A 26,948-nucleotide genomic window follows, 5' to 3' on the forward strand; every position below is an offset into this window, starting at 1 on the left:
CCTCCACCCGGCCCTGGGTCCCGACGCCTTCCTAGCAGCTTCACTGCCCTCAAGTCAGCCGCCCCGCTCTGTCGGATCAGGCGGGCCAGTTCTCCCGATTGCCCGGCTCACCCTCCCGTACCGGACCCCTGCGAAGCGCGGGCAGCAGGCGTGTACAAAGCATTTTATTAAACAGGAAGGAGCGGGTGGGAGAGCCAGCAGGACGCCTCTTCACTCCGCGTAGGTAGCATCGTCGTTGCTGTCGCTGTAGGCGGAGGAGGAGAGCTCCTCGCGGGGTGTGCAGACCGGGCACCGCTGCCGCATGTCGTTCCAGCACGACCGGCAGTACACTGCCTCGCAATCCGGCGTAGGGCACACGTAGGACTCGGGCGTCTCGGGTGCCTGGCACACCACGCATCGCCTGCGCAGCCAGGGGCGCAAGAGGGGCAGGCAGCGGCGGTGCAGGATGTCCGCCAAGTGGCGGCGCTGTTGGGAGGCAAGGGGGGTTTAGAGCCTGTTAGCGCTTCTTGTCTGAAGTCTCAAGGCCTGACTATGCCCACATGTTGGAGGAAGCTAGATTGGGCAAAGAAGACCCCTGGAGGGCGAGGGTGCTTTGCAAGTGGGTCCTAGAGAGCCTCCCTCCCTCCGTGATGGAGAGTGGGAGGATGAAGCCTCGATTCTGTCCCAGCCAGTAACAGCAACTACCAGCATCACGTTACCATAAACGCCTTATTTGATTCTCACCGTGGGGCTGAGAAGTGAGTAGGACAGATAAGACTATAACTATTGTGTTCCCCCCCACTTTACAGATGAGAAAGATGAATCTCATAAATGTTAAGTGACTTCCCCAAAGGCACAGACTGAACAATCAAACCTGCCTGGACGCAGGTACCCTGATTCCAAATCACAAGCCTGGCTCATTATGCTCTCTCGCTCTCCCACCCTCTCTCCACACAATTGCCAGGAATTCTCAGGCCACCTTACCAGATGCTCTTTGCTCAAGAAACTCCAGGGGGCACTTCCCTGGTGGTCCAGTGGTTAAGACTCCGTGCTTCTGACGCAGGGGGCCCAGGTTTGATCTCTGGTCAGGGAACTAGATCCCACATGCCACAACTAAGAGCCTGCGTGCTGCAACTAAAAGATCCCGCATGCCGCAAAGAAAATCCCGCAGGCAGCAATAGGGATTCCGTGTGCTGCAACTAAGACCCAGAGCAGCCAAATAAATAAATACATATTAAAAAAAAAAAAAAAAGGAACTCCAGGGGTTGGGACTTCCCTGGTGGTCCAGTGGCTAAGACTCCCTGCTCCCAATGCAGGGGGCCCAGGTTCAATCCCTGGTCAGGGAATTAGATCCCACATGCCGCAACTAAAGATCCTGCATGCTGCAACGAAGATCCTGTGTGCCTCAACTAAGAGCCATTTATTTATTTGGCGCAGCCAAATAAATAAATGAATATTAAAAAATAAAAAAGAAAGAAAGAAACTCCAGGGGCTCCACTACCTGCCAAACAAAGGCAGAACTCCTGGGCTTGGCCTTCTGAGCCTTCCACAGTCTGGTCTCTCTCTAGCCTCTGCTCCAACTTACCCCTCCCTGAACTTTGCATCCTCTGTGCCAGTTTCTCCTTAGACTAGCTCTGGCACTTGGCATTCCCTTTGGACTCTGAGTCTTTGCACATTCTGTTCCCTTAGCTTGGAATGAATGCCCTTCACATTTCCACCTACCCATCAAAATCCAGTTAACTCCATGATCTGGTCATGGAATCATAGTATGTTCATTTTCAGTGAGTTTCTTAGGAGGCTGGATCAAGATGGTGGAATAGAAGGACATGGAGCTCACCTCATCCTGTAATATGTTTATTTTTTCATCAGACATTCATTCAGCCCCTGCTGTGTGTCATGGGAGTTGAGGGATCTAGGCACGGGAGGAAAAAGTTAAGCAAACACAGCCTCTCACTTTTATGAGCTTTGTTAGTGCTGATTAAATAAGAGTGACTGCCACTTGCTTTTTAAATTGTATTGGGCACTGTACCAAGAAACTGTAAGTAAATTAACTCAATTCAAACAATAACCATGTAAGGCAGATATTGTTGTTATCATCTCTTTTTCAGGCAAGAAAACTGATGCTTGGAGAGGTGATCACTTGCCTAGGATCACACAGTGACAACTAACACGCGTACAGAATTTGCTATGTGACAGTGAAACTCATTTAATCCTTACTACAACTAGACGGAGTAGTTAACTCCATTTTACAGAAGGGAAAAACCAAGGCTCAGCATTTATGTGTGTTCAAGATCACACAATTGTCATGGTAATAAGGGTAGGAGCCAGGATTCAAACCCAGGCTCTCTGGCACCAGAGCCCCACACCTGACCACCACTCTATTACTGATCTTTAGTGAGCAGGCCTTACAGATCTGTCCAAACTCCCCATTCTTCAGAGGGAAAACTGAGGTCCAGTGAAGACCGTGGCCAAGGTCACACAGCTTAATGAGGGAGTGTGGGCTGGAGCCTGCTTCTTCCCACGGTGTGCCCTTTCTGTACACTGCGTGCCCCTTCATGAAGCCTCCCTGATCCCCAGCCCACCTGCTTCCCCTCATCCACCAATCTCCCACCCCACCCACCAATGGGACTGCACTGAGGTTCTGGTCTGAAGCCCTCTCAGAAGAACCTGTGGCTTTGTCTTGGGTCCCTTGTTTCTGAGGAACCGCTCTTGCTCTCCTTTGACCTGATGGTATCAAATCTGATTCCCCTTTTCTGCCTGCTCCCCAATGGTCCACTTAGGATCTCAGGCTGGGCTGAATCCTGAGGCACAGAGATGGACACAGCCTTGACCTCCAGGAGCTGGATGACCAGGGCCCTTGGCATGCATCCCATCAGAACTCACTGAGCATCAGTAGGCCTGGGGCCTTGGTGGGGGGGCTGGGTGGACTGAGGGGAGATGCCTCTCCCCCTCAGTTCTCAGACCCAGCCAGGGGCACAGGCCTGGACTTACAGGAGCCCTCTGCTGTCGCGCCCGCCTCACGATGGTGGCCCTCCTCAGTTGGGTGAAGGCTGCTCTCTTCCTCAGGAGATCGTTGTAGAGGAAAAGGATCCGCTTCTTCTCACGCTGGGGCCAGGGAGACAGTACAGAGGAGGAAGACATTCCGCAAAGATGGGGCTTGTGGGGAACTGGGCTCAGGCTGGTGTGTTTGTGCATGCAAGGGTGGAGAGGGCAGGGTGAGGCGCACCTTGGGGAAGTAGAAGGCTACGATGACCCTCCGGAGCCGGTAGCTGAAAGCTTGGAGCAGGCAGAGACACACTAGCAGGCCGCTTGGTAGTGCAGCCCTCAAATAGGCCCTGGTACTCAGGGGCACGGGCTGGGGCAGGCAGGCTGGCAGAGGAGGCAGGCCTATCAGGGGTCTGGCCAGGACTGGCCGCGGCTCTGGGTTGAATTCCCCATGCCAGTGGGGTGTGGGTTAAATCTCTGATTACCCTGTTCTCCTCCTGCCTGCCCCTCACCCTGCAGAGCTGTGCTGTCGGTACTACAGCCACTAGGCCCATGAGGCTATTTGCTCAACTTGGCACAGATGTAGAAATTTTCCATCACGGCAGAAAGTTCTGTTAAACAGCACTGCTCCAGAGGGCTGGGACCATCTGGCCCCAAAGCCCCAGACCTCAGACTCCTCTGACCCAAGTCTGTCATCCTCCAACTCTTCAAGCCTGACCTGATGTTCCCTAGTTTAATTTCTCCAATGCAAGCACGCCAACCCCCATCCTGCCACAGCCAAGGCCCAGTCCCCCAACTCTTTGTCTTGGAAAGACCCTGGCCCTCCCAGCCCTCAATTCCTCTGATCCAAACTTTCAGCATCACTCACGCATGTTGTTGGATTCTACCACCGTCTCCGAGGAGGTGTTCAGGGCTCCGATGGTATTCCGAAGAAGCCGGGCAAGCATGGAGTCCCCCCCGACTTTCACCTCCAGTTTATGACTGCCTGAAGCCAGGATAGGGGACGTGGTGTGTGTGGGGCGGGGAGTCAGGAAAGAGTTGGAGTTAAGAGGATGGGGCAGGTTGGGGACTGGATGTAGGGGAGAGGTCAAGGCATACAAATACTTCTCAACTGCACAAGACTTTCCCTCCCTTCACTGAGTACTAATTCCTCCTTTGGGTAGATATAAAGGGGGGTGGAAACAGAGGGCCCCAGTGATAGCTGTCAGGTTGCAGGGCTGATATTTGACCCTAAGGAGGACAGGGAGGGGGGGGCGAGATGCAGAAGGAGGTGACGAAATTGGAAGAATTGGGGAGGGGTGACTGCACAAGGATGGGAGTTCTCCAGGGGGGTGTCTCTTGGGCCTGGAGCCTGGAGTGGGGACCGGGCTCACTGCGGAAGGAGTACTGCACGAAGGAGTGGTGGCGGATGGTGTCGAAGATGGAGTAGAGAGCCCAGTCCAGGCCACACAGCAGTAGTAGCAGCAGCAGCACGGGCAGTGTCTCCATGAGCTCCCTCATCTGCCCAGGGAGCAGGAGGGTCAGAGCTGGCCAGCGCCTTTGGCCCTGGCATGGAGTCCCCTCTGACGCCTTTGCCCTCCCTCCTGCAGATCCTGCCTCTAGTAGGATCCAGGGGCCTCCCCTCCGTGCCATACTCACCACATTTCTCATTTCTGTGGCCTGGAGAGTGGGGTCCCAGGGGAAGATGACGGTTTTCTTCTCAGCGCTGCGGAGCGGCAGCAGAGTCTTCTTGCCCTGGGAAAACGCCCACACGGTGAGAGCACTGAGCGCCCTCTCCCCTTCCCCTCTGCCCTCCTGGAGCGTGAAGCCACACAGGGCACAGAGCAGAGCACCCTTGGGCAGGGCTGTGCCCACTCACCAGCTTCTTCCTGCGTTCATCGATCTGACAGAAGTAGGTGCTGATGTAGATGTTGTCGAAGCGGATGTCCCCGTTATAGCTGTCCACGTAGGAGAAGCACCTGTGGATGAGGGTGTCTCCATCGCCTCCAGGTTCACCCACCCCCAACCATGGGCTTCCCTGACGCACAGTCAGCTGGCCACCCAGCATGCACCGAGCACCATCTGCGTCCTAGAAGAAGGCTCTGCCCTGCCCTCCAGCAGTCCACGGTCCAGTGAAAGACATGCACATACACACTGATGAGACATAACAGAGGTGAGGAGGGGAGGGAGCGTCGTGTAAGTGCATGCGTGTGCCTGGGAGGTAGGGGAAGGTTTCCCAGGCATGGAACTTTCAGGATGAATATCAAGCAGAAGAAACAGCAGGAGCAAAGGAACGGAGACAAGGAAACCCCTCGAGGTTGCAGAAATCACCTGATCCATTGACTCCCACGTTCACCTCTCAAGGCCCTGCCTCTTGGCCGAGCCCTCAAAACATCTCCCGGAGGTCACTTCAAGCAAAACTTGTCTCAGGCATCATTTCCCTTCTCCTCTGACACACCCTTGCATAAGGCGATGTTTTCCGTGTGTGCGTGTGTGTGCCCATGCAAATGTAACTCTCCTCTGTGTCTCTCCCAAAGTCCCACATAATGACTCAGTTTCCTGAGGAAAAAATGTTAATTGTTGGAAATGTGTTTAAAACTGTATAAGTACATTAAATAAGCTCTGTAAACTGTGAAACATAAGTCCCAATGCTGTTGGTTCTGGGACCCTGTAAAAATCCACATCTTTGCCTTCAGAAGTAACTATAAATGCAAAGAAAGACTGTGGGCGCCCCCTTGTGGAGAGACCTAGCACTGTTGGGCCTGGGCCTCCTGAGTCTGGTCTCCGCCCCTCAGCCAGCTCAGCCCCTTCAGTGAGTGACCTCACCCAGGTTGAAAACCTGGAAGTGGCTTTTGACTCTGTGCCTCCTTCCTTCCCTCCCCAAGCTGGCTCTGAGACCTGCTGCACCTTCCCCCTACCTCCCTCCATCTTAGGCCAACTTCCTGCCACGCCCCACTCCACTCAGGCTCCCTAATCTCTGACCCACTTTGGCCTCCCTGCCTCCAGGCTGTCCCAGTCCACCCTGCAACCTTGCAACTGTGGGGCAGTTCAGGGCCCTCCTGCAGGGATTTCCAGACTGTTCTGGCCATGCCCACTTCAGCCCAGTCCTCAACCCCAGCCTCTGCCTTCCACATCCCACAAATGCCAGATTCCTGGTCCAAGAGAACACCTTTCCTCTTCTTGACCGTAGCTCCCCATCTGCAGCCTTTTGAAGCCCAGTTATGGCCCTTGCAGGGGCCCCTCCTCAGCTCCCATACCAGTCCCGAGAGCCAGTCCATAGTACAGCCCTTGAACCATCTCTGTTTTGTGGGTGCCTCGCCTGCCTCCCCCAGACTCTGAGTTTCTTGAAGGCAGGAATATGGCTCATTGATCTTCGTCGTCCCACAGGGCCCTGGGCACACACATAACCACTCACCTGCTGTCACTCTAAGCCCCACAAACAGGGGCAGAGAGAGCAGGCGCCCCTTTGGCCGCCCTTGCCCAGCCACTGCCCATCTCAGGCATTTGGGGGTGGAGACAGGAAATAAAGGGTCCAGAGGTCAGCAGGGAAGCCGAGTGAGGCTCCGGGCAGCCCAGCTGGACGCCAGGCTGGGTGGGGTTGAGGACTTTGGTCCAAATGGAGGGAAAGTAGCAGCCAACGCAGCGGGCGGGAGAAAATGAAAGCAGAGTTGGACGATAAAAATGGCACAAAGTCAGAGCCAAGGGGAATATGAAGGGCAAGAAAAAAAATCAAAAGTCAAAGCTAAAAGTGGAAAAAAAAAAAAGTCAGCGTTGGGATAAAGGCCGGAAGGAGGTAGATGAATGAAGACGGTCGCCCTTTTAAGGTGGTGGGAACATGGGTAACTGTTTCTTCTGACAAAATGTCCACATTTCCCTTACCTTTGGGTAAACAGCGATCCCAGCTCTATAAAAAGGCAAAGTTAAAGGCGCAAGAACGTTCACATTCAGAGTCGGAGGAGGGTCCTGCAGCTCTGTTCTTAGGGCCTCCCTCAGGGCAGGGCTCCAATCCAGAACGGAGGAAGGGGCATCTGGGTGGAGGTCAGGACTCACGCGTGGAGGACGAACAGGAAGGTGCAGGAGAGCAGCACGTGCAGCAGCCCCAGGATCCAATCAAGCCGGGCCTCCTGGCGTCTCACGTAGTCCCGCACCTCGGTGCTCACGTGTTCCCAGCTCGTGTTGAGGCCCAGCACCCCAGCCCGCTTCTCTTCCTGGTGGACGGCCCGGGTGTCGACTCAGAGGCCCAGACCCAGCCTCCCAGCCTCTCTGTGGCTTCTCTCCCCTGATGCCCCACTCCTGTCCCCAGCTCTTCCCAGGACCTTTAGGAGTTGCCGCTGCCTTCTGTTTGTCGACCTGTATGAGCTGACACCTCCTCACACCTGGCCGACCACCCATCCAAAGGCAGGTCGGCACCCTCCCTCTCCTGTCACACAATCCCAGCACCACTCCTCGTCTCTTCCCCCTCCCTCACAGCCAGCCACCTCCCTCCTGTGCCGGCTCCCTTGCTCTTTTCCTCACGCCCTGTTCCCTGTGCCCCCCACCCTCACACTGCCCCTCTCCTACCTTGAGGTGAATAGTGGCTGAAAATTCCCCCTCCAGGCCGCGAATAGACTGGTTGAGGGAGTCATAGGTCTGCCCAAAGTTGCCTTCCACTGGGATGCGACTACGGCACCAAACTTCCATCACTGGTGGACAGGGGGGCCATGTTAGGGGCCTCCCTGGGCCCGGCCTCCAGTCCTCTCTTCCCGTGATCCTCTTCATGCTGCTTTTTTGTCTCTCTGCCCATGACTTTCTTTCTTTCTTTCTTTTTTTTCCCGCACTATGTGGCTTGTGGAATCTTAGTTCTCCCACCAGGGATTGAACCTGGGTCCTTGGCAGTGGGAGTGCGGAGTCCTAACCACTGAAAGTCCCCGCCTGAGTCTTTCCCCTCTTCACTCTCCTTGAATTCTTTCCTCCATTTTTTTCACCTGTCTATAACCATACCAAACACTAACTAATTATGATAGCCGATACTTAATAGAGCAATTCCTCTGTGGGCCAGCTCTGTTACCTGCTTTACATGTATTATCCCCTTAAATCCTCAAAACCCCTAATGGCATGAGTACTATCATTATGTCCATCTTTCAGATGAAGAGACGAAGCTGAGAGCCTTGCTGTAAACTCACCTGAGTCACAAAGCTGGTCAGTTGGAAGGGCTGGACCCTGAGGATGCTGTGTCCTCAGAGCCGAAAGCCTCCCCTCCTGAATGCCTTCCTGCCCTACACCTACCCAGTGGTCCCCAAGGACTCAGATCCCTAGCCCTGCTGCTCCCCTCCCTCCTGCCACTATGCTGACCCTTGGCAACGCCACAGAAGAACTTGAACTTCATGGGCAGGCAGAGCAGGTGGCTGAGCAGTGGGACCCAGATGCGTTGAATGCACTCTCTGTGCTTTTGGTCAAACCAGCGGCGGCAGTTTAGCATGGCCTTGTTCACCACATCTGCGGGAAGGGGCAATGTGGGTCTGAGGTCCCCACACCCTGACCCGGAGCCCTGGCCCGGCGGCCCTCCCCTCCCTACCCTGCCCAGGGATCCCCCTCACGGGAGCAACGCAGCTTGGTCTTCAGCTCATACATCTTCTGTGTAGAGAGGTGGTGTCTGAAGGCTGAGGCGCGGAGGGTCTCTCTGCCTGGGGCTGTCTCCTCCGAGCCCTCGGCATCCTCGGGCGCATATCCACTCTCACTGTTCACCTGGGCATCCAGTTCCTCAAAGGAGTTGGTGATGTTCTGAGTCTTGGCTTTCAATGACTCTTTGCTGCTCTGGGGTCGGAGGGAGGAAAGGGGTCAGGCATGCGAGCTTAGAGCTTCTGCTGCCAGACAGCCTGTTATTCCCCTGTTAGCCAAGCTTTGGGCTCTTACCTCAAGCCTATAGGGAGCCTAGGCCCAGAGATGGACTCTCGCCTCAAACAGTCCACTGTTCGTAGTGCTTGGGAGCCCTCTCTCCTCCCCAGGTGCCTCTGCTCCGCTTACACCCCAGGCTCCCAGCTCTTCCTGAGGCCTCCCATCCCAGGTCCTGGTTAGTCAAGGAAGGGCTCCCCAGGTCCTTGGACTTCACCCCTCATCACTAACCTCTCAGGCCACTGTGCCATCTCAATGTCCCCGACTCCCAAGCCCCTCAGCCCTTCTCTCCCCCACTCCTCAACTTTCCAATTCTTCTAATCTCCAGTACCCAATTCCCTCATCCCCTGATCCTCAAAGTTTCCAAACTCCTCAAGGCCAGGGCCCCCAGTTTCCTGACATTCTAGCTCATCTGCGCAGAGTACCACCTACTCAGGTGTTTGGAAGTGTGTGTGTGGTGTGTCCCAGTGGCTGCGGGCGGGGGCTCTCCTGGCATTGAGTGTCCAGGGACCAGGGCACATCCTGCAATGTTTGGGAACAGTTCTGCCAAAAAATGCCAGTACCGCCCCCATTGGGAAACTGTAAGTCCAGGGTCCCAGCTCAGGTCATCTAGGCCCTGCGGGGAGAGGGACCCCTAGGCCCTGCCTGTGTAGGGTCCTGACCAGCAGGTCCTTGAACACTGCCCGCAGGGGGGCTGTGGAGACACGCCAAGCCGAGCGGGTGTTGTTGATCTGCAGTTCCACAGTGCAGCCGAGCGATGCTATCACCTCATTGAGGTTGTGCCGCAGGTTGGCCACTGGTCCTGGGGGAAGATGCCCTGGTAGATTATCTCCCTCTAGAGCCAATTAACTTTCTTCAGCCCATCCCTAGCTCCTGCTCTGCGGGCAGTGACCACCTTCTAGAACTGTACACTGATGGGGCTCAGAAGCTGGTGAGAGGTCATCTCATTGAACCCCTGATTTTTTTCTCTGTGTAAACTAAGGTGGCCCAGAGATGTGGAGGAACTCTCTCAGGGACACACAGCAAGTTGGAACAGCTGAGATTAGACCCCCACTCTTTCTCCTTCACCAGGCCTGGCTCTCAATGGATGGCCCACCCAGGGTCACTGCTTCAGTGTCACTAACTGGTACCCAGGGGCACACACTCACCCTCATAGATGGCGGCCAAGGCATATCCCAGCACAAAGAGCCGGCCCTCCTTGCCCAGCATCTTGGGTACTAGCAGGAGGCTGGCGCAGCGGATGTGAGGGGAGGTACCCCAGCCTATGGCCCCCAAGCCTGTCAGGAGAGCCCAGGAGGTGGCGAAGCAGAGTCAGGACGCTAAACCACCAGGTTTAGCAGAGCACACACCGCCCCCCGCCCCCCCCCCGCCCCGCACAACTCCCTTCTAGAACCATCACTGTACTGCCCTTGTCCCATTTACACTGACTCTGATAGGCCTTCTAGACCACTCATTCATTCATTTGTTGAAGAACCATTTACGGAGTTCGACTGTGTGGCAGCCTGTGGAAGGGCTTGGAGAGATGGCTAGAGATTGAAAAGCCATGGTTGGTGATTGACTTGCTGTGTGTATGAGTGTGTGGGTTTGTGTTAGGGAAGGGGGCCAACACTTCCCTTTTCCAGGCTGGATTCACACTAACCCTAGGTACTGAGGGAGAAGAGAGAGCAAGAGAAAAATTCTGGAAACAGGCACTGGTGCTCAGAGCAGTGAGAAGAGAGGCCACAGCCACCTCAATATTCCCCGTGCTCTGACACCTACAGCACTCACCATCTCGGTCCCTAATTTTAGCCCTTAATCGTGTACCTCCTGGTATGTTTTAGCAGTTTCACATGTGTCTCCCTGCGGTCTCTGCAGGGAGACAGTGAGCTCCTTGAAGCTCGTAATCCAGGGAGAGAGACAGACGGGTAAACAAATGACTGCAACAACAAGTGCTAAGTGCACAGGGAGGCGCTTATACAGAGCTGTGGGAGCCAAGGAGGGAGCGGGTATTTCTGCGGGGGTGGGTGGGGCTGGGAAGGCTGGACAAAGGAGGTGATGTGTCAGCTGGGCCTGGAAGATGAGTAAGTGTTGTTAGGCATTCCAGGCCAAAGGAGCAGCATAAACTGGTCAGGGAACCTAGAAGATTCCTGTGCGGATAGAGCGTTCTCCCAAGGATCGCCAAAGCAAATCCCAAGTCCCGACTCTTCCCTCCATCTGCACTGCCCTCATAGAGTCCCCAGCGTCTCTCACTGGGACTAACTAGTCCCCTAGCTCCTCTCTTGCTAACCTAAACTTCAATTTTCACAAGGCAGCCAGAGGGATCTTGTAAAAAAGGAAATCTGATCATGTCCCTTTTCCGCTTGAAACCATGCAGTGACTTTCCATCTCACTTGGGAACAAATCCAGACTCTCCTAACACGGCCGACCGACTCTCGTGATCTGGCCCCTGACTACCTTCTGAAGTGATCTCATGCTACTCAGCCCTTTGCCCACCATGTCCGCCCACGCTGGCCTACTGCTGTTCCTAGAACTTGCCAAGCTCATTCCTCCTCTCAGGTCTTTGCCCTCGCTGTTCCCCCTGCCAGGAGCACTCGTCCTCCTAGAGTCTTCACCTGGCCGGCTCCACCAGCCTTTCGGCCAAGACTCAAGCTGAGGACGATAGTGGATAAATAGTTGTCCTACATTCTGAGGATGATTGTTGACCAAGCGTTGCTCTACATTCTAAAGAGAGCCCCATGGAGCTTGCTGATCCCAGTCTGGGCTTTACCGAAAGAGCAAAACTGGTTCTTCACCCCTCTACCCCAACCAGTCTATACAAAGGCAACACCAGAAATCTGAGTTCTCTGAATGTAGAGAGAAGTGGTTAGAGTAGGCAGGCATGGGAGGAGAGTCTGAGGAGAGGACGGGTGTTCACTTCCTCATGCCCAGTGACAGACTCCAAGAGAGCCCTTCTGAAGCTGGTGCTGCAAGAAGGGGAACCCGGCCTATCCCTCCTAGCTGGACGCCCGCTGAGCTGCAGAGCCTGGCAGGTCCACCCCAGGGCTGTCACCGGAGCACAGAGAGGGAGGAGAGGTCACGGACGTGCTCAGCAGGGCCTCCCGGGAGTGTCAGGGAAACATGAACATGGAGAGTGGTACTCGCTTCTCATCATGACAGGGGAGGGGGCAGCTGCAAGGGGCCCTGCTTTCCCAGTTTGGCAGGGCAAGGATGTGTGCATTTCCTCTGGGACAAGCAGACGTGTGGAGGGCAGCAGGCCTCAAGCCATCCCTCTGGGATGGGGACCCTCTGCCCGCTTGGGTGGAGGCATCTAAAGGTAAGAGGCTGCAGGTGGCCTGTAGGAGCTACAGGGAGCTTCATTCGAAGTCAGTCAAAGAGAATTGCCCTCAGCAGGGAACTGGGCACTGTGCGGTCCACACAGAGCCTCCAGTGGGACCATGAATGGGCCCCGAGTCAGCCAGGATGTGAGCACTCGCCACACAGAGGCGGTGGAATTCAAACAGTATCGATGACTTCAGACTTTTGTCCCTTTTCCTCTAATTCTTCTAATCCCCTTTCTGACATCAGAAGAACCAGAAGGGGAAGGAAGTGGAGAAAAACAGTGAGTGAGCAGGCCGTGCCCCCTTCTCCACCACGGGACCTCACGCCAGGGATCAGGCCTGAGCTGCGGGGCAAGGGGGCGGTAAGGAGGGAAGATGTTTGAGAATGGACGTGAGATTGAAATCTTGACGTAGACTGGATTGGACCTCTTAAACCCTAAAAACAGTCATAATTACTGAAGCAGGACTAGGTCTTCTAGATTAAAATCACCAGAAAGCTAAGGGTCTGTGTGAGAGGTCATCAGTGGGAGAAAGGTTGGAATACAGTGGTCAGGGAAAAAGTAGTTTCCTGTTGGTATCCCATAGAGGTAGATCATTCAGTGAACCAGGGATGATGCCATGTTGGAGCCCCTTGCCTGGGACAGTGTTAGGAAGGGACACGTGCTGTCGCTCTGACCAAAGAGGTGTGGGGGAAGTTGGCTGGGGGGTTATGGGAAGTTTTCTTTGTTCTTATAAGAGACATGAGGAAGGAATGTTCTGCTCTTTTGACACTCCTGTATGAGGATGTGATGCCTGGATTTGCTGCAGCCATTTCATGACCCGAAGAGGAATGATGTACAGACCAAAGACTGCAGAGAAAAAAGTCAAAAGGAAGCTGGGTCTTGGTGGGTTTACTGAGCTGCTGAATTATCCAAACTCCAAAACCACTCTACCTTGAAACTTGTTATATGAGATGATAAACTCCCTCTATGGTTAAACCACTTTTAGGTGGGTTTTCTGTTCTTGTGGCTCAACACCTCCTGATACGAGGTCTCCAATCAAATGTCACCTTCTCTGAGAAGCCTTCCCTGACTACTCAAGCTAGCTCCCAATCTCTTTCTATCACATCCCCCTGGTTTACTTTTTTCATAACACTTGTCACCATCAGAAATGCTCTTGTTTATTTCTTGTTCATGTGTTGTCTAACTCTCTCCACTAGAATGTAAACTTGAAAGAGAACGTAAACTCTCAAAGAGCTGGGTGTGCGGGTGTGGGGTTGGGGAGGGGGGAAGTAGTTGAAGGGAATTAAGAGGTACAAAATTCCAGCTATGTAATAAATAAGTCACAGGGGTATAATATATAGCATAAAGAATTTGGTCAATATCCTTATTGACCAAAATATGGCCAATATTTTATAACTTTAAATGGAGTATAACCTATAAAGATATTGAATCAATATGCTGTACAGCTGAAACTAATATAACATTGTAAATTAACTGTACTTCAATTAAAAAAAGAACATGGCCAATAATATTGTAGTAACTTTATACAAGGACAGATGGTTCCTAGACCTATCACGGTGATCATTTCATAATGTCTGAAAATGTCAAATCACTGTGTAGTACACCTGAAACTAACATAATATTGTACAGCAACTATATGTCAATTAGAAAAAAAAAGAAATCATTATAAAAAAAAGAAATCATTAGATTTATATTGTAGCTGTCACTGCACATGTATATATACAAGTATGCACTATATATTACAATGTATGTATGTGTGTGTAATATGTGTTATATATATTATAAGCTCTAGGAGTGTGACATTTTTTTAAAAAGTGCTGGGTGTTTGTCAACCTTGTCCACTGCTGAATCCTTAGCAAGTGCTCAGTTAGTGCTAAATGAATGAATGAGTGAATGAATTGAATGTATCAGGAGCAGCAGGAAACAAGACCAGAGAGGTCAGGAGAGATGGGGATTATGAATGGTCGTGGGGTTTGGACCATATCATGGGGGTAATAGGGAGTCCCTCACATTGGGGAGACTCTAGTGGGCAAGGACTGTGTCTTCTTCTGTAGACTGGGGGCCTCTTCCCTCCTCTCAAAGGCCAAAACAAGGCTGGGGCTACAAGGGACACTTGGGAACGGAAGAAACAAGTGCACCCAGAGCTGGGCTGTGTCCCTGTCCCTAGCCCGGCACTAACCCACCAAGCTGTACAACGTCACCATCTTCTGATCTTCATAGATGTTCATAGGGTTCACCAGGAGCTGAAAGAGACCTAAGGATACAGGGTGAAGCCAAAGGTCAAAAGATGGGGCCCTACGGCTTCCCTGGTGGTGCAGTGGTTGAGAGTCCACCTGCCGATGCAGGGGACACGGGTTCGTGCCCCGGTCTGGGAAGATCCCACATGCCGCGGAGTGGCTGGGCCCGTGAGCCATGGCCGCTGAGCCTGCGCGTCCGGAGCCTGTGCTCCGCAACGGGAGAGGCCACGACAGTGAGAGGTCCGCGTACCGCAAAAAAAAAAAAAGATGGGCCCCATCCCTGACGTCTGCCCTGTACTCACCTATGGCCAGGAGCCCCCCGGCGCCTGCCCCCAGCAGGAGAGCACTAACCGGAAACTCGCCCCGCTGGCGCCACAGGAATCGGCTACAGGAGACGGGCAGCCCCCAGCTCAGGAACCTCTGCACCGCTGAAGGGTCGAAGAGTTTAGCCCAACAAGGCCAACATACTACTCTTCCTGCTGGGGCGTGATTCATTAGGTTTAGGGGCTTGCAGCGGGGTAGAGGCTGGGGGAACCCGGATGAGGGTGGCAGGAACTTGGGGGATCCTGAAGGAGGATGAGGGACCCTGGGGAAATGGGGCAGACATGAGCTAGAGAAGAAGAAAGGGCTAGCCCGGAGGAGGGCACTGGATGAGGGGGTGGAGGCTGGGGGACCCCAAAGTGGGGGAAGGTGCTGGGGTCCTGGAGGAGAGATTGGGTGAGAGGAGTGGGGGCTGGGAGCCGCTGGGAGTCACTGGGAAGGGTTGGGGTCTCTGGTGACTGACTCACTGGTGTGGGGTAGTTTCCTTTTTTGCCCTTTTGCTCCGTTCTGATGAGGTCTGATGGCCATAAGTGTGCTCTGGATGAACCCTCTCTCATCCCAGAAGTCTCCTCGAAGATGTCCTTGGACGAGAGGTTCTGCTTCTGTCTCCACCGCCTCACCCACAGCCTGTCTGGGGTCTGTGTCTTTGAATCCCTGTGCCGTGAAATGTGGAGATTAGAGACGTACCTATCCCTTTGCAACTGGATAAAGAATTCCAAGATATAGCAAAAGCCCTCCGGAACCTTAGAATTCGGTGAGAAATTCTAGGGCCTTTAAGAGCCACAGAACCTGGTGGGCGTCTCCTGGAGACAGGGAAACGTTTAGTCTCCGCAGCCATGCCCAAAGTCATGAAGGATGCTGTGCACCCCTTGGGGGCAGAGGAGCCGAGCATGGCGCGGGCCGTGGTCCGCAGCACGGGGGCCTTTATCCTGGGCTTGTCCTTGGCCACAGCCTATGGGCTCCTGGAGCTGCTGGTGGAAGGGCACAACCCCTGGGGCTGCCTGGTGGGCACCCTCACTTTGGCCACCTTCCTTAGTCTGGGCATGGGATTCTCCCGCCAGGTCCGAGTCACCGTCCTCCTGTTGCTGCCCCAGGCCTTCTCCAGTAAGCTTGGCACCCAGTGGAAGGGGTGGGCCCTGGGGCAGGGGCTGGGGCAGGAGGGATCTTGAGGGAGAGGGCGGTTGAGGGAAGTACTCTCAAGGCTTCTATAAGGCACTTGTATGGTATATGCCGCCATGTGTCAGGCTGGGGGCCTGGTTCTGAGGGAGCTCTCTCCCCAGAGCAGGGCCGGACACTGCTATTGGTGGTTACCTTTGGGTTGGTATTGCAAGGGCCTTGTGCCAACACCCTGCGCAACTTCACCCGGGCCAGCGAGGCTGTGGCCTGTGGGGCAGAACTGGCCCTGAACCAGACCGCCGAAGTGCTGGAGAGGGCCAGGCAGCCCCTCGTCAGTAAGGCCGCCCATCTCCACAGACCCACAAGTTCCCCCTCGTCCTGCACATTCTACAGTCCTCTGGCTTCATTCCTCTCCATTGGTCCTGGGTCCTAACCTCAAAGCACCCTGTTAGACCCCCTGACCCTCGCTCTCTGGCCTGCTCCACTGCCAGATGAACTATTTCCCAGACCCAAGCATCCAGGCTGCCCATTTCCCGAGTGGCAGGCCCCCTCCACTCCCTACTCCATGGCAATGGTGAGAACCAGCCCCCAGAGGAGTTCCGACAGTACCCCTGCCCCCACCTCTCAGGTGCCCTGAACAAGATTAAAGCCATTGCTCAGAAGGCCAAGGAGGTGGCTGACCAGGTCCGAAAGTTCTTCCGGTCAATCATGGATGGCGTGAAGCACATAGGTCAGTACATTAACGTGTCTGTTTGTGGAGGGTCAAAATTCACCCAGTCTCCTCACCCTCACACCCCGTCCAGGACTTTTTGGGCCCCGCCTGGGTGTTGACTATTTCCCACTGGATATAGCACAGCCAGGCCCCTGACCATGAGCCTCTCCAGCTCTGGGTGCTGTCCTGGTGTTCCCCACCCACCCCCCGAGAAGGTGCTGCAGGACTCCTGGGTACCAGCCCCGCAGCCATCCCCAGCCAGGGCCCTGCGGAACGTGTGGTACTGGCTCCTGCACATCGGCGATGTATGCAACTCGGAGCTGGGCAACCCTTACTTGAAGTGTGCTCGGGTCTTCGATGACGCCAAGGACAGCTGCATGCAGGTCATACCACAAGCCTACCACCTGTGTTTTGTGCTCATGCCCTTCAAGCTGATGCTCTGTGGACTTGCCAGTGGTGAGAGAGCCAGGGGCTCGCCGGCAGGATTGGGGGCCCGGCAAATGTAGGGGTCAGGTGGGAGGGTGGGCCCAGGGGCCCAATGGGGGGCAATAAATACGGGACCAATAAGGATGATGCGCCCTTTGTGGGATCGGGTGGGGGCAGATAGGGAGGAACCAATGTAGAGGGTGGGGTAATAAGGAGAAGCCAAAATGTTTTGAGCCAGTGTGGAGGCTAGTAGGAAGAGTGAAAAGTCAGGGGGCCCTGTGAGAGCAAGGTCCCTGGAGGTGGGAGAGGCAGGCTGTGTGTCTCTGCCCCTGCTGACACTCGGTCTCGGCTCTCAGTGGCCCAGGTTTTCTGCATCATCCCCGGGTACATCCAAACCTTCCTGCGTGAGAGCATCGTCACCCGTGAGTGATCCCCTCGTGGCCCTGCTGCATGTGCTGCTCCTGAGAGGTCTCCCTCCCTCCTCCCAGGATGTGCCAGCCCAGGAGTGCTCCCAGACCATGAATGAAAATGCAGGAAAGGACCTCAAGAGGTTACCCAGGCCAGTGTCCATGCTGTACAGATTAGGAAATTGGGGCCCAGAGAAGAGGAGGTGCTTCCTCAAAGCCTGACTTGAGAGCGGGAGCTGGGGAGAGAAGCAGGGTCCCCTGCCCCCGCAGCAGGTCGTTGAGATGTTCGTTGTGGAGACGTAAGGCTGGTGCTAGGCAGGCAGCGGCAGGGGCATAGACTGTGGAGACTTTGTCCCCTCCTCAGTCCACTGTAGGTCCCAACATTGAGGGTTCCCGGCCGGCCTGTGAGCAGTGGGACCCCTGGGCTGACCGGGCCCCTCCCGAGCGCAGCCCGACCCCGTCCTAACTCTCCTTGCTTGCCTCTCCCCTGGACCCGCGCACCTCAGCCGTGAGGAGGTTGATTAACCAGGTGCGTCACGAGTTCGAGTTCAACATGACAGCCACCCACCACTTCTCTGTGGATCTCAATGCCTCTCGGAGCCTGTCCCAGGTGGCTCTGGACCTCCACGAAGCTGTCGGCATGAAGCTGTACCGCGTCCGAGAGGCCCTGGCTCTGATGGGCTACACCACGCCTCTGCTGCTCGTGTTTCTCTACCTCCAGTGAGGGGATGGAAGACGGGTGTGAGGGCGGAGAGCTAGGGCTGCTGGGGGGCCAGCCCATGCCCATGGCATCCTGGGAGGCTGGAGTTTGGGGGCAGGGTTGGGGGCGGGGGCGGGTGCCCTGCCCTGGGGGTTCTGGTCGGGGGGTGCTTAGGGGCCTCACGTGTGGCCCACCAGAGCCCTGTGTTACCGGTACCGCTACCTGAACTGGGACAGTTTCGACAACTTCTACATCACCAGCCGATTCCTGCGCATGGATAATGTCCGCTCCATGGCGGGATTGCCCACGGTGCTGCCACTCAGTGCCCGTGAGGCCAGACACTACATCCAGCCGGGTGAGGGCCCTGAGGACCCGGAGACAGGGACCCTTAAGGGAGGCCAGGGATTCCCCCAACCCTACTGCCCTGCCCAGGAGTGCCATGCACAGGCCAGGCTCAGGGCAGGACAAGAGGTAGGGGAGACAGGCCAGAGCTGATGGAAATTTCCGGCTGGGGGGAGACACAACCCTGTCTTTGGGGAGCCCTCAGTCTGAAAGGGGAAAGTAGGGTCCCTCAGAGCACGCAGACAGAGAGAGAAGGGGAAGATGATGCTTCTGGGAGCACCCTGGATGTCAGGACGGAGGGAAGGATGGGTAGGGAGTGGATATGGAGCAAGGGAAGTGAAGTTGGGGAGGCTTTTGGTGGGGGGCAGGGTGGCGAGCAGGAAGTGTGCCTCTGCTGATATGGAGGTGATGCAGCTGGGCGGGGTGGGCAGTGCTGTCTGTGAAGTGGGGGGCCAGGTAAAGGTATCAAGGATGCCTCAGGAGAGAGGATTCCTAGAGACTGGAAATAGGCCACCAGGCCCAGGTAGAGATGCTAGGCCCGCACCTCTAGCCACGGTGCCCCTGCCCACAAAGAGTGCTTCCCACCTTTGCCCAGGGGTCCTCACAGCTTCTACATCTTCCAGATGAGCAGACAGGCTCCAGCTTGATCAGGGGCAGGAGCCGCCTCCAGGAGGGATATCTCTGTAGGAGCTGGGTTCTGGTGGGTGGGAAAACTGGGGAGCGTCGTCCTGACCAGCTCTCCCCTACCCAGGCTCCATCTTCTTGTCCCAGTGGGAGCAGATTTTCTACATCATAGCAACCTTCCACCTAATCCGGCACCTCCTCCTCATTTTCCTCCTGGTCTTCTTGGACTATGCCATCTTCTGGGTCCTGGACCTGGCCCGGTACCAGCTGCAGGGGGAGATCGTGGCCCGCAGTGAGTGCCTGAACCTCCTTAGCTTCCTCAGTCCTGGGGGATTGCCTGAATGTCCCCATGTCACTCATACTTACCAGCCCCTGGCATTGCCACTCCTCTAGCTCTATCCTCTGCCTGGTAACCCCTGTGTCCAGTTCAAGATTATACCATAACAGAATAGCTAAAAACACAAGCTCTAAAGTCAGACTGGCCTGGGTTCAAATCTCAGTAGTGTCCTTTACCAGGTGGTGACCTTGAGCAACCTTGCTGAACCTCCCAGACCTTCAGTTTCCTCATCTGAACTATGACACAATCGTGGTAGCAACCTCTCTGGGTGGCTGTAAGGAGTAAATGAGACCACATGTGCTAAGTGGCTGGTGGACCTTTGACTGAGTGTGTGCCACAAACCACAGAATAGAATTAATCTAATCCTGTATACCAGAGGCCCAACAGAAAAAGTTAAAAAAAAAAATACCCAGAACATGGGACTTCCCTGGTGGCACAGTGGTTGAGAGTCCGCCTGCCAGCGCAGGGGACATGAATTCGAGCCCTGGTCTGGGAAGATCCATGTGCCGCAGAGCAACTAAGCCTGTGCGCCACAACTACTGAGCCTGCACTCTAGAGCCCACAAGCCACAACTACTGAGCCCACATGCCACAACTACTGAAGCCCGCGCGCCTAGAGCCCGTGCTCCACAACAAAGAGAAGCCACCGCAATGAGAAGCCCGTGCACCGCAACGAAGAGTAGCCCCCGCTCGCTGCAACTAGAGAAAGCCCACACGCAGCAACGAAGACCCAATGCAGCCAAAAAAAAACAAAAAACAAAAAAACCCAAAAACAATGCATAAAACACTTAGTTCAGTACCCGCTACACAGTCAATGCTGAGCAAATGCTTCTTTTCAATTTTAATTTTTAATTTTATTGAAGTATAGTTGACTTACAATGTTGTGTTAATTTCTGCTGTACAGAAAAGTGATTCAGTTATGCATAATATATATATTATTTTTCCTATTCTTTTCCATTATGGTTTATCCCAGGATATTGAATATAGTTCCCAGTGCTATACAGTAGGACCTTGTTTATCCATTCTATATATAATAGTTTGCATCTGCTAATCCCAAACTCCCAATCCTTTCCTCCCCCAGGCAAATGCTTTAAAATAAATGCTTCTGGGTGGTCACAGAGTCAGGGGATGGACTCACTCACCATTAAGGTCATTTCAAATCTGGTAGCCTGGGAAGGCAGACCAGGCACCAGTGCCAGCCAGCTCTGGACCATGGAGCCAGTCCCAGGTGCCAAGGGCTGATGTTAAGCCCCAGGGCACCATGAGAGTGCCTAGGGTGTCCAAGGCCCCTGGCTGAGGGCCTGGGGGCCATCTCTATGCCCTGCACTGTCCACTCTCCACCCTCCAGAAAGTATGGCCTTTCCGGCATGGTGGAGTGGGCAGCTGCCAAGAGCATCCCTCACACAGTGTCTTGGTGCCAGGCCCTGTGCTAATATCCATAACTGTGGAAGGCACTGGCTCTACTGGGAAGATTTACCGCGACCTGGTGTCGGCATTTGATGTCCTGCAGCAAGGCAACATCACCATCTTGTCCCAGCGCTGCCTCCTGCGTCCCTCGGAGCCCAACACCACTGGTTACATAGTCATCGGTATCCACACCCCTGAGGGCACTGGGGGAATAGACACCATTCAGGGAAGGAGGCACAGACTGCTGAGGGTGAGCGTGGCTGGCACCTCGTGCCCTCCAGCAGTGGCTTACTGTGTCTGCTGTGCCCCCAGGTGTCATGTATGGCCTGTGCTTCTTCGTCACTTTGTTCGGCAGCTATGTCAGTCGCCTGCGGCGGGTCATCTGTGCCTCCTACTACCCATCCCGGGAGCAGGTGAGGGGTCCGTGGCCAGTTCCTGCCCCCCTCCCCAGGCTGCTAAGCTCATGGCTGTCTGTCTTGGTTTGGGGGAGTTAAGAGGCCTTCAGCAGCCCAGCTCTCTCTCCTCTGGTTGAACCCCAAAGCAAATGATCTGGACTGCAGATGGCAGAAATGGTGCCTCTTGGGGCAAGGCTTTCTGAGACAAAGCTTGCCTCCAAAGTTTTGTTAAAACCCTGGTGGGACAGGAGCCATGTTAACATGTTGAGGTGTGAATGGAAACTCACCATTTGTTTACTCATTTATGTCTCACTCACTGAGCATCTACCGTGTGCCAGTTACCGTGCTGGCCTCAAGGATGCCAAGGTGAACCAGACACAGTCTTGAGGCAGGCCGGACAGTCTTTTAACCAGATGTTACAATGAAAAAAGTGTTTTTATTAAGGAATGAATAAAGTGCTATGGAAATCCAGAGTAGGGAATGGGTGAATCCACCTAGGAAAGTCCCAAAGTCTTCCCCCAGGAAGGGGCATTGAGCCAAGCCTAGAGGGATTCATAGGAGTTGGACAGAAGGCAAAGGTAGGGAGTGAGGCGGGAGCAGAGGGCATTCCGGGTAGAAGAAACAAGATCAAGGGGACCCCTTCCTTGACCTCCCCTCCAGCAGGAGAGGATCTCCTACCTCTACAATGTACTTCTGAGCCGCCGAACCAAGCTTTTGCCTGCCCTGCACCGATCGGTGAGGAGACGGGCAGCTGACCAGGGCCACATGAGTGTCCTCCAGGTGCTGGCCAGGCGGTGAGCCCACTGTCCTTCCTTATATGAAGTGGAGTGAGAGGGGGTAGAAAAAGAGCCAGAGGTCAGAATGGATCACTGTCCTTCCTAGGTGTCCAGAGGTTTGTTTGAAGACAGTGCTCATTCCATGGCATTCATGCATGAATGGATTGGGGATGAGAATTCTTAGGGGTGGGGAGTGAAAGGAGGAGGACAGGAAGCAGAGATGCTGTTGCTATAGTCAGAGGGATGGAGGTTTGCCTACAGGAAGCGCTACCCTTGGTTTGGAGGGTGGTGCTAGAGAAGACAAGTGTTAGTTATGCTGGCTGGGCTGGCCTGCTTTTTCTAAAAAATTAATTAATTTTAAAATTGAAATATAGTTGATTTACAATGTTGTGTTAATTTCTGCTGTATAGCAAAGTGATTCAGCCACACACACACATAAACTCTTTTTTAATATATATTCTTTTCCTTTATGGTTTATCACAGGACATTGAATATAGTTCCCTGTGCTATACAGTAGGACCTGGTTGTTTATCCATTCTATATATAATAGTTTGCATCTGCTAACCCCAAACTCCCACTCCATCCCTCCCTCACCCCCCTCCCCTTTGGCAACCACATGTCTGTGAGTCTGTTTCTGTTTCATAAAAGTTCATTTGTGTCATATTTTAGATATCATGTATAAGCCATATCACATAGTATTTCTCTTTCTGACTTACTTCACTTAGTATGATAATGTCTAAGTCCATCCATATTGCTGCAAATGGCATTATTTCATTCTTTTTTATGGCTGAGTAGTATTCCATTGTATATATGTACCACATCTTCTTTATCCATTCATCTGTCCTTGGAAATTTAGGTTGTTTCCATGTCTTGGCTATTGTGAATAGTGCTGCTATGAACATAGAGGTGTATGTATCTTTTAAATTAATTAATTAATTTTTGGCTACATTGGGTCTTCATTGCTGCACACAGGCTTTCTCTAGTTGCGGCGAGTGGGGGCTACTCTTTGCTGCAGTGTGCGAGCTTCTCATTGCTGTGGCTTCTCTTGTTGTGGAGCAGGGGCTCTAGGCGCGCAGGCTTCAGTAGTTGTGGCTTGCAGGCTCAGTAGTTGTGGCTCACGGGCTCTAGAGCACAGTCTCAGTAGTTGTGACACACCAGGTTAGTTGCTCCATGGCATGTGGGATCTTCCCAGACCAGGGCTCGAACCCATGTCCCCTGCACTGGCAGGCAGATTCTTAACCACTGCGCCACCAGGGAAGTCCCAGGGGTGTATGTATCTTTTTGAATTACATTTTTGTCTGGATATATTGGGCTGGCCTGCTTAGTGTCTGGGACCCCTCTCCTCAGGTGCTCCTGCCTGGCTCCGTTTATCAGCCACTCTAGGCAGCACCAGGCCTACTGCCTGGGCTGCGGGCAGCCCCAGGATAAGGGGGACACAGAGAATTCGGTGTCCTGCAGTACCCCAGGCTGCCGAGGTGAGACTTCTGGGGAGTATGCCTCTCCCTTCTGGGACTCACCACATTTGCATATGACAATCAGCTGTTGTCCTTCTTTTATGGACTTCTCCTGTACCTTACCTTTTGTACCCCTCCCTTCATTACTATGCATGTCCTCATTTACACAGAACCCTCAGGTAGCTCATTTTCTCTGTGAGCCTTAATCCTCCGGTGCAAATAGAATTTATATGCAAGTGGCGTTGCAGCAACTCCCTAGTGTGCACCGCTTGATGAGGATGGTCCTCCCAAGGGTGGGGTCGGGGAGGCAAGGGTTGAAAGCTGGGGAGCACAGTGGTTGCGGGGGTACAAGTTTACCTCCTTTCCTCCGGGCCTCTCCAGGTCTCTTCTGTCTCACCTGCTTTCGCCTCCTGGACAACACCTGCTCCGTGTGTGCATCTCCCCTCTCCTACCAGGAGGAGCTGGACCTGGAGCTGTGAGTCTCCAGTGACATGGGGTGGCCGGAGTCTGTGGGGGCAGTGGGAGCAGCCACCCCTCCCCCAGGACCTCTGTGGGCTACTGAGACGGGAGGCTTCTCCAGGGACTCCAGTGATGAGGACGGCCCCCGCCTATGGCTGGCGGCAGCTCGCAGAAAGGGTCCTGAGCAGGAAGCGTTACTGCAGCAATGGCTCCAAGAAACGCTGGGCAGGCCCCTCTTATCGGATTCCAGCTCCGAACTCAGGTGAGCAGAAAGCTGAAGGAGTTGGGGCCTGGGAGGCCTAAGATGTTCTGTCACATTTACCAAGGGCTTCTTGGGTGCCTGGTGCTCTGCTAGAGCTGGAGATGGAGGTAATGGGAGGGGAGGGAAGGGAGGCTTGCCCTGGAGGAGCCCACCAAATGGTGGGGGACAGTGACATCAAATAGATCAGTGACAAATGTGGAGAGCGCCCCGATCAAGGAGTGAAGCAGGCTCTGGGCAGCACAGAGGACAGAACAACCAATTTGGGATGGGGAGATATTAATGAAGGCTTCATAGAAGAAGTGAAAAAAGAGGTGGGTTTGGGGGCACCCTGGGGGTTTGTTAGGCTGAGGAGTGGAGGAGAGCATTCCAGGGCGAGGCTTTTGTGTGTGAGTTTGGAGAACGTGAGACATTTAGGAGGTGTGTGGGTGCTCTGGGGTGGGCGGAGCTAAGGGAGATGTGTATGTGTGGCCGGGTGGAGACCGCAGAGCATGCTGGGAGATGAGGCAGGGAGAGGTGGGAGAGGGCCTCACTTTGCCATCTGAAGATCCTCAGTCAGAGAGTGATATAATCATATTTGTCTTTTAGGACAGTAAGCTAAGGAGGCAGAATGGAGGCTGGGCAGGAACAGGGAGACCAGAGAGGAGGCTGTCTTATCTCAGGAAAAGTTGGTGATGGCCTCAGGATTGAGGTGCTGAGAATGACAGGGAGTTTATGCTTGGGACTGGGCGGTGTTACACAGGCAGGAGGAGAAACAGGTTCTGCAGAAAGAGGAATGGCCCAGTTCGAGACCTTTGAGGTATCTGTAGGGAATCCAGCGGGAGATGCCCAGGGGACAGTTAGAAAAGGGCAGGGCTCTGGGCCAGAGGTGTCTTTTGGTGGTGGTGGTGGCGGGTGTTGACTTAGAGACTGTAAGAGAGAGGATGAGCTAGATCACCCTGGCAGAGGGCAGGGCAGGAGAGTAGGGGACAGGGACAGAACTCTGAGGGGCTCAATCACAAGCCAAGGAGGAGAGAGGCTCAGGAACAGAGAGCCAAGCATATCAAACGCTGTGAGATGATCAAGCAGGATGAAGCCTGAAGATTGGCCATTGAATTTGGCAGTTGAGAGATCCTTGGTGTGGCTTGTGGGAACATTTCTCATGGTGTGGGGAAGGCCAACACCAGTCTTAATGGGTTGAGGGGCGGTGACTGGTAGAGAAGACTCAGAAACAGAAATGTGGTATGCAGCTCTGTGTCACTGTTGCAAGAAGTCTGAGAATTCTTTTTCTTTTTAATATACCTGCTGTAGTTAAAAAAAAGGAAGCTTGATGGTAAAGAGGAGGGAGTTAGCTTCATAGAACAAAAGAGTAGCTTGGGGCTTCCCTGGTGGCGCAGTGGTTGAGAGTCCGCCTGCCGATGCAGGGGACACGGGTTCGTGCCCCGGTCCGGGAAGATCCCACATCCCGCGGAGCGGCTGGGCCCGTGAGCCATGGCCGCTGAGCCTGCGCGTCCGGAGCCTGTGCTCCGCAACGGGAGAGGCCACAGCAGTGAGAGGCCCGCGTACCGCAAAAGAATAGCTTGAAGGGAACCTAAAGGATTTTTCTTTATCCAAGTATAGGGAGATTTGAGCATTTCAGAGGTGAAAAAGAGAGCGCTGAAGAGAGAGGGATGCCAGAGAGATGGGATCTAAGGCCAGGTGAACAGGGTGGCCTCAAATAGGAGCGGGCTCGCCTGAGGCAGGAGGGGAGAGGGTATGTTCCTCTGAGCAGAGCCGAGCCTGCTCCAGTCTGGTGGCCTTGCTCTTCTCAGGGAGGGTGGGGGGTGGGGGTAGGAGGCAAGCACACCTGCTAAGACAGCAAAGAAGGGGTCTGGGAGTGGAATAAAAGTTTCAAGGAGTGGGTGGTGGAGGCTGAAATATCTGCCTTGGGGACTGTGCAAAGGAGCCAGCGGGGGAGGTTAAGAGATTTCCAGGTAGCATTACAGGCTCAGATGAAGTTGAAAACCATAACGTGTAATGACCGACTCCAGCACGCTTGGTTATGCGGTTTTTTCCGAGCAAATGTGGTAGCCATGAACAGGATTCCAGGGTTGAAGGTTTTTTCTGGTCAGGTCAGGAGGATAAGATGGGGAGAGAATTGGGGTGTCTTTAGTCAAGAGTGTCTGAGATGACTGACTTTGGGGAAGAGAAGGTACTGAGACCCCAGGGGGCAGTCCTAGGTCTATGTCTCGATGGGGGTGTTAGAGCAGAGGCCAGGAGGGACACTGAGGATGGGCCACGCCTGGGAAGAATTCGGGGATAAATGAAGAGAGTGGCCAAGGTTGAGGGTGAGGTCCGAGTGGGAGCAGAGGTGAAGGTCTTTATGGCCAAGGAGGTTGAGGACTGAAAGGCCAGAGCGTTGGAAGAGTCCGCCCACTAGTGAGGAGGCGGCTGGGCCTCGCCAACAGCCCAAGTCTGGTACCAGCACCTGGATGGGTATGGCAGGGTGTCTGCGAGGCCTGGGGAGAGCCGCAGCCCAGGGGTGTAGCTGCCATGGCAGCCAGGGGCTTTGCAATACGCCACAGGCCTGCCGAGTTTGAGAAAGGCAAGCAACCTCCACTCGGGAGGACTGCAAAGAAAACTTTCCAGTGGTCACATTCCAGGACGAATGGGGCACTGGAAGTAGTAATGAGTTGAGGGGTTGAAGGGGAAGCAAAGTTTTATTTTTAGAGGTTCCAGAGGGCTCAGTGAAGTTAAAAGCTGGGTCGCCAGAGAGGATAGCTTGAGCCTTGAGCAGCTATTATTCCCAAGGTCACTGCTGGTTCTGCCCTTACTACCCACATGACCTTGGGCAAATCGCTGCCCACTCATCTCTCAGCCTAAAATCAGAAGCTATCTACAGCCATG

At 54.1% G+C, this 26,948-nt stretch overlaps 2 protein-coding genes across 2 annotated transcripts in view; one reads left to right on the forward strand and one right to left on the reverse strand.

Annotated features, from left to right (window-relative positions):
• Positions 1 to 210: 210 nt before the first annotated feature.
• Positions 211 to 15,198, reverse strand: DCST1 (DC-STAMP domain containing 1). Its single transcript, XM_024748265.1, has 16 exons — positions 15,138 to 15,198; positions 14,652 to 14,777; positions 14,292 to 14,366; positions 9,963 to 10,091; positions 9,477 to 9,616; positions 8,520 to 8,736; positions 8,275 to 8,418; positions 7,504 to 7,625; positions 6,994 to 7,151; positions 4,823 to 4,922; positions 4,603 to 4,698; positions 4,338 to 4,464; positions 3,833 to 3,949; positions 3,206 to 3,348; positions 2,971 to 3,084; positions 211 to 465 (listed from the first exon to the last, which is right to left on the reverse strand). Exons 1-16 carry the CDS (start codon positions 15,196 to 15,198, stop codon positions 211 to 213), a joined length of 2,124 nt encoding a protein of 707 aa, XP_024604033.1.
• A 308-nt stretch (positions 15,199 to 15,506) lies between these two features.
• The window catches only part of DCST2 (DC-STAMP domain containing 2), an 11,769-nt gene continuing 327 nt past the window's right edge, over positions 15,507 to 26,948 (forward strand). The window contains 14 exon segments of the mRNA XM_024748247.1: positions 15,507 to 15,774; positions 15,951 to 16,121; positions 16,415 to 16,516; positions 16,757 to 16,954; positions 17,281 to 17,346; positions 17,838 to 18,051; positions 18,229 to 18,386; positions 19,125 to 19,289; positions 20,755 to 20,922; positions 21,053 to 21,153; positions 21,799 to 21,929; positions 23,259 to 23,386; positions 23,747 to 23,840; positions 23,946 to 24,086. Coding sequence (XP_024604015.1) covers positions 15,507 to 15,774; positions 15,951 to 16,121; positions 16,415 to 16,516; positions 16,757 to 16,954; positions 17,281 to 17,346; positions 17,838 to 18,051; positions 18,229 to 18,386; positions 19,125 to 19,289; positions 20,755 to 20,922; positions 21,053 to 21,153; positions 21,799 to 21,929; positions 23,259 to 23,386; positions 23,747 to 23,840; positions 23,946 to 24,086 — 2,105 coding nt within the window.

The sequence above is a fragment of the Neophocaena asiaeorientalis genome, unplaced genomic scaffold, assembly GCF_003031525.2.
Source record: "Neophocaena asiaeorientalis asiaeorientalis breed wild unplaced genomic scaffold, Neophocaena_asiaeorientalis_V1.1 scaffold76, whole genome shotgun sequence".
NCBI lineage: Eukaryota > Metazoa > Chordata > Mammalia > Artiodactyla > Phocoenidae > Neophocaena > Neophocaena asiaeorientalis.